We start from the raw sequence: 6,600 nt of genomic DNA on the forward strand, positions 1-6,600 counted from the left end.
CTCTTCCTTCCCACACACACTGTGCCCGCGGCCTGGCCTCTGTCTAGAACTGAGCCAGGCCCTCTGTGCTCCCCAGCCTGTAGCCCTTCGCTCTGCCTCCCTGAACTTCGTGTCCCTTTGGGCACCATGGCTGAGCGGGGCTCTGTAGCTTCCTCGCTGCCACTTCATGGATGTGACTCTCCTAAGAAACACCCGCGGGTAAAAACCACTTTCCCAAAGGGGTTCCAGGAGCTGGCATCGGGGTTGCCTTTTGGGGAGCTCTCTCTGCCTCCTAAGGAGCTCTGGTAGCATAGTGGTCCCAGCTGCTCCGCGGGAGAAGGAGGAGGCTTTCTGCTCCCGTAAAAGATTTACAGCCTCGGAAACCCTGTACAGGGTCACTGTGAGTCGGAACCGACTCCACGGCACATAACAACAACAATTCTACCTCCTGGTTCGCGCCCCTCTGGCCTGGGTTGGAAATGGTAGTTGCTGAACCTGGGGTCCCAGGTTGAAGCTTGTCTCTCTCTACTCCCACCCCAGGTGAGTCCCCGCTTCCTCCTAGCCTGGCAACCCCCGGCCATCTCAGCCAAGATGCCCACGGTGAGTCTCCCCAGGCCGGCCCCCCGCCTCACCTCAGACCCTGGAGACCACAGCTCTTCCTGGGGGAATAGGGACCGCAACTCCATTCCAGGGGAGGGGGCTGTCCTCAGACCCTTGTTTCTGCTCAGTCTAGTCCATTGCTCCTGACGTCCGTTTTTTTCCTGACCTTCTGTCTCGAGCCCCCTTTGTGACTAATGTTTCTCCCTTGCTCTTTTCTCTTGCCCTCTCTCCTGCTGATACTGTTCGTCACTTTGTCTGTCTCAATTTCTCCATCTCTCGGTCGGTCTTCCTCTGTCTCTCTGTGGCTTGCATCTATTCCCTCCTGTCCTCTCTTCGCTGCCTCATGTCACTTCCACCCCAGAGGCGCTGGGCCCCGGGGACCCAATGTATCACCAAGTGTGAACACACGCGCCCCAAGCCCGGGGAGCTGGCCTTCCGCAAGGGCGACGTGGTCACCATCCTGGAACTCTGCGAGGTGAGCGGGGCTGGGGTGTGTGTGCGTGCAAGGGCGTGCGCGCCTGGGTTGCGGATTGGGGCGTCTCCACCAGGACCCCGACCCCGACCCCTCGCTCCCTCCCGGGCAGAGCAAGAGTTGGTACCGCGCCAAGCACCACGCCAGCGGGCAGGAGGGGCTGTTAGCGGCCGGCGCCTTGCGGGAGCGCGAGGCCCTCTCGGCGGACCCCAAGCTCAGCCTCATGCCGTGAGTTGGGTGGGCAGGCGGGGTGGTGTGGAGGCCATCTGTCCCTCCTGTCTCCGGAACACCGCCGCTCTCCTCCCTCCCGGGAGCTGCAGGTGGTTCCACGGTAAGATCTCGGGTCAGGAGGCGGTGCAGCAGCTGCAGCCGCCAGAAGACGGGCTCTTCCTAGTGCGCGAGTCTGCGCGTCATCCCGGGGACTATGTGCTGTGCGTGAGCTTCGGCCGCGACGTCATCCATTACCGCGTGCTGCACCGCGACGGCCACCTCACTATCGACGAGACAGTCTGCTTCTGCAACCTCATGGACATGGTCGAGGTGGGCAGGCTTGGGACCCCCACTACCGAGACAAGGGCTGGGCAAACAGAGAACCCCCAGGGAGGGATCCCCAGTGCAGAAGTGGGGGGACTGGGCAAGTTCTGGACCCCCAAGGCAGGACCCCCAGTGCAGAGGTGGGAGGCTGAACAAACCCAAAACTCCCAGAGTGGAACCCATCAATCTAGAGATGGAGGTGAGTGTAGACTGTCCCACCCTGTCCTACCCACAGTGCAGACACTGGACCCCTAGGGCAAGACCCCCAATACAGAGGTGGGGGGCTGGGCTTCAGATCTCTGAATGCAGAGATGGAGGGATAAGCCCCTATGAATCCCCAAAGCCCCTACCCCATCCCTATCTGTTTGGCAGATACAGGATACTCAAAACAGAGCCCCCACTCCCACCCCAATGCAGAGATGTCCTCTGACTTCAGAGCTCTCTGGGAGTCAGCCCCACAGTAGAACCAGGAAATGGGGTAGTTCCAGGGGACCCCAGGAATCTCCAAATTAGCAAAGATCCTCCTCCCCTCTCCTGTCCTGCATCTCTTCCCGTTCCCATGGAAACCAGCCCATCAAGGCTGTGGAACTGAACCCCTCTCCTCCTCCCCAGGTCCCACCTACTCCATTCAGAGACCCCTGGGAAATGGGCAGTGGGGTGCAGCGGTCCCCTCCTACCAGGTAAGGCTCACAACTACCTTTTCACCCCGACCTCCCTCTCACACACACAGCATTACAGCAAGGAGAAGGGGGCCATTTGCACAAAACTCGTCACTCCGAAGCGGAAGCAGGGCACCAAGTCGGCAGAGGAAGAACTGGCGAAGGGTAAGGGCCGGGGCCCACGTGGGGGGACCTCTTGACTACAAGACCCCTTGTAGGCCCCCATTCCTACCCACATTCACCCAGCCTGGGGGACAGGCTCCTGAGTCCCTGGCATGTCACAGCCCGTGTCTGCACATTCTAAGGACCAAATCACCTGAGCTTATACCTGGGTCTCACCTGAGCACCACCTACCTGTATCTGGGGCTATGGGAGAGAAAGATAAGGCCTGAGGTGCCCTTGAGGCCAGGCAGAGGCATCCACAGACATAAATTAACCCAAGATTGAAGACATTCTCCCATGTTTCCACGTCACCTCAGCCTGACCCTGGCTCATCCTATACTCTCTGAGTCTCCTCCACCAGCAAATTCTTTCCTGTTCTTAGCTGCCATGGCGTCATCTCCACGCACAACCGAACAAAACATTGGCTGGGCCTGCACTATCCCCATTATCTGTAGGGAATCAGGCCATTTTGATCCTTTGATCCAAGTGTTTTCATCTGCTGATTTGTAGGAGTTGATCACCAGAACTTTCTTCCTAGTCTCTTTAAAGCCTGTGCACCACACAAGCCTCCATTGACAGGTGATGGTTGCACATGGGGCGCCTTGGCTGGGAATCGAACCTGGGTCACCCATATGAAACTCTTAACGGTTAAATCCAGCCCCCTTTTCACCCCTACCCAGTCTACTTTCAGACTACCTTCTCCAGAGGATAATCTCCCATCCAGCCCAGAGACATCTACTGAATATTCACCCACATCACTCTCTGATTTAAAGCTCTCCACCTTCCCGAGCCCCACCCGACCTGGCCTCAGCCTCCTTTCCAGCACCATCCAAAAGGGACTCCTTCAATCCCTCTTGGGCCCATTGGGTGGCTTTTCATTGCCTCTGTGCCTTTGCATATTCTGTTCCCTTCACTAAAATATTTTTCTAGCCAGGGTTGTTGTTGTTGTTGTTGTTGTTGTTAGGTGCCATCGAGTTGGTACCGACTCATAGTGACCCTATGCACAACAGAACGAAACACTGCCTGATCCTGGGCCAACCTCACAATTGTTGCCACACTTGAGCCTCCTGATGCTGCCACTTGGCCAATCCATCTCATTGGGGGTCTTCCTCTTTTTCTCTGACCCTCCACCTTACCAAACATGATGTCCTTCTCCAATAACTGGTCCCTTCTGATAATATGTCCAAAGTATGAGAGACGAAGTCTGGCCATCCTGGCCTCCAAGGAGCACTCTGGCTGCACTTCTTCCAACACAGATCTGTTGGTTCTTTTGGCAGCTCATGGCACTTTCAGTATTCTCCTCCAACACCACAACTCAAAGGCATCAATTCTTCTACGGTCTTCCTTATTCACTGTCCAGCTTTCGCATCCATATGAGGTTATTGAAAATACAATGGCTTAGGTCACATGCACCTTAGTTCTCAAGCTGACATTTTTGGTATTCAACACTTTAAAGAGGTCTTGTGCAGCAGGTTTGCCTAATTTAATACGTCATTTGATTTCTTGACTGCTGCTTCCATGAGTGTTGATGGTTGATCCAAGAAGAATGAAGTCCTTGACAACTTCAATCTTTTCTCTGTTGATAAGAATGTTGTTTATTGGTCCAGTGGTGAGGACTTTTGTTTTCTTGACATTGAGATGCAATCCATACTGAAGGCTGTGCTCTTTGATCTTCATCAGTAAGTATTTTAAATCCTCTAAGCTTTCTGCAAGCAAGGTTGTATCATCTGCATATCGCAGGTTGTTAATGAGTCTTCCTCCAATCCTGATGCCACGTTTTTCTTCATAGAACCCAGCTTCTCGGATTATTTGCTCAGCACACAGGTTGAATAAGTATGGTGAAAGAATACAACCCTGTCTCACACCTTTTCTTAATTTTAAACCATTCAGTGTTCCCATGTTCTGTTCGAACAACTGCCTCTTGGTCTATGTACAGATTCTTCATGAGTACAATTAAGTGTTCTGGAATACTCATACTTCGCAATGTTGTCCATAGCTTGTCACAATCCACACAATCGAAAGCCTTTGCGTAGTCAATAAAGCACAGGGAAACATCTTTCTGATATTCTCTGCTTTCAGCCAAGATCCATCGGACATCGGCAATGATATCCCTCGTTCCACGGCCTCTTCTGAATCCAGCTTGAACCTCTGGAAGTTCTCTGTCAATGTATGATTGTAGCCGTTTCTGTATTACCTTTAGTAAAACTTTACTCGCTTGAGATATCAAAGAGATTGTCCGATGATTTCTGCATTCCGTTGGGTCACCTCTCTTTGGAATGGGCACAAATACAGATCTCTTCCAATCAGTCGGCCAGATAGTTGTCTTTCAAATTTCTTGGCATAGTGCCTCCAGTACCACCTCACTTTGTTGAAATATTTCTATTTTTATTCCATCAATTAATGGTGCATTGTTCTTTGCTAATTCTTTCAATGCACCTTGGATTTCTTCCTTCAGTATCATTGGCTCTTGATCATATGCTACCTCTTGAAACGGTTGAACATCAACTGTTTCCTTTTGGTACAGTGACTCTGTGTATTCCTTCCATCTTGTCTTGATGCTTTCTGCATCATTCAATAATTTGCCCAGAGAATCCTTCAATAACAAAAGTCAAGGCTTGAATTTTTTCTTCAGTTCCCCTATCTTGAGAAATGCTAAGCGTGTTCTTCCCTTTTGGTTTTCTGACTCCAGATCTTTGCACATTTCCTTGTAATGTTTGACTTTGTCTTCTCGAGCTGACCTTTGAGATTTTCTGTTCAGGTCTTGGACCTCCTCATTTCTTCCATTTGCTTTAGCATCTCTACACTGGAGAGCAAGTTTCAGTGTCTCTTCTGACATCCATTTTGATCATCTTTTCCTTCTTTCTTGTCTTCTTAATCACTTTTGCTTTCTTTCTGTATGATCTTTTTTAAAGTTTTTATTGTGAATTATGTGATAGTTTACATGGGAGAACATTAGATTTACATTCATCCTATCGTATATCATTTCATTGCCATGATTACAGTCCCCTCCATGTATCATCAAACAACCAAAGGGTATACCCCACAAGCCTGCCCCTCGGTCGTCAGCACACAGCCCTCTCCCTCTCTGCATCTAGAGTCCCCAGCCACTCCATCTCTTCACATCATCATCTGTGCCTCCATCTCTGGCGTCACTGTTTCCTTGGGTAGGATCCCGCATTCCACTCTTCTCCCTTGTTGGTCCCAGGGACCTCCACTCCTGGACTGCAAAGTTAGTCACTCCCCTTCTTTTGCTACAAAATGTCCACCTTTACGTTTCCAACCCTTACAGTCAGTCCTGATAGTAATTATTCACTATTGTATCACAAGAGACCTATCCCCATCTCCTTTCATCAGCCCCTCCCAGACAGATTGGCTACTACTCAGTGGAGATTCTACCTTCATCCGCACCCTCTGGATCTAGGCTCCCTCTTGAAAGCTTGTAAGCCAGTCACTTCTTGCCTTTGTAGTCCCCCCATTTTGGGTAGCCAGTGTCCAAGTTGCCCATCCCTGTCCTCTCCATGTGTGGAGGGGGTGGGAATGATCCTCGCTGTAAAGATTTGTTCCCTCTTTTGAGCTACTGCGTCCATAGGTGGTCAGTTCATCAAATTGTATCAGATTAACTCTTTGTTCCCTCTTCTTTCTTCTTCTAGTTGAGTTCTGATCATCCAGCCTTTGAAGCCAGGTCAAGTGGGTATTATCTGCAAGTGTGGGTCTTCTTGTGCATATGCCCTCTCCTCTTGTCAGCTGTATGCTTCAGTCTCCATTCTAGTCCTCTGTGGCTATGTCACTGACTCTGGGCTCAAGAGTCCCCAGGTCTTGCCATACTGCTGGCCAACCAGGTCTCCACCTGGGTTCACAGGAGTCTATTGAACATGGTCAGACCTAGCTCACAGCTTCATTGCTGTTTTTCCTTCACTTTCCCTTATCGGTGACCAATGTGGCCACCAGTCAGACCACAGGCCTGTCGTGTATTCCCCTTGAGTGTAGTCTTGGAAGGGGGTTTGCCCTGAAGTAACCTGACCACTTGCCTTGATGTCTCCTGGGCGAGCCACTTGCTTGTTCTTGTAGTAACCAGTTGGACTGCCGTTATTATTTTGTATTTTTCTTGTCATTTTGCTTTCAAGAAGTATCTTCTGTTCTTCTAGCCACACCAGGCTGTCTGCTTGTCCTTTCAAGTGGAAATTTCCCACATCA

General features: G+C 50.9%; 1 protein-coding gene across 2 annotated transcripts in view; it reads left to right on the forward strand.

Annotated features, from left to right (window-relative positions):
- The window catches only part of MATK (megakaryocyte-associated tyrosine kinase), a 17,270-nt gene that overhangs the window by 1,163 nt on the left and 9,507 nt on the right, over positions 1 to 6,600 (forward strand). The window contains exons 1-6 of one of the 2 annotated variants that reach the window (XM_006868941.1): positions 127 to 198; positions 520 to 579; positions 941 to 1,054; positions 1,164 to 1,279; positions 1,372 to 1,591; positions 2,316 to 2,409. In XM_006868941.1, the coding sequence (XP_006869003.1) occupies positions 127 to 198; positions 520 to 579; positions 941 to 1,054; positions 1,164 to 1,279; positions 1,372 to 1,591; positions 2,316 to 2,409 (676 nt within the window). Of the gene's footprint in view, positions 1 to 126; positions 199 to 519; positions 580 to 940; positions 1,055 to 1,163; positions 1,280 to 1,371; positions 1,592 to 2,315; positions 2,410 to 6,600 lie in introns of those variants that run through there. The other variant, XM_006868942.1, reaches the window with a different exon arrangement.

The sequence above is a fragment of the Chrysochloris asiatica genome, unplaced genomic scaffold, assembly GCF_000296735.1.
Source record: "Chrysochloris asiatica unplaced genomic scaffold, ChrAsi1.0 scaffold00125, whole genome shotgun sequence".
Taxonomy (NCBI): Eukaryota; Metazoa; Chordata; class Mammalia; order Afrosoricida; family Chrysochloridae; genus Chrysochloris; species Chrysochloris asiatica.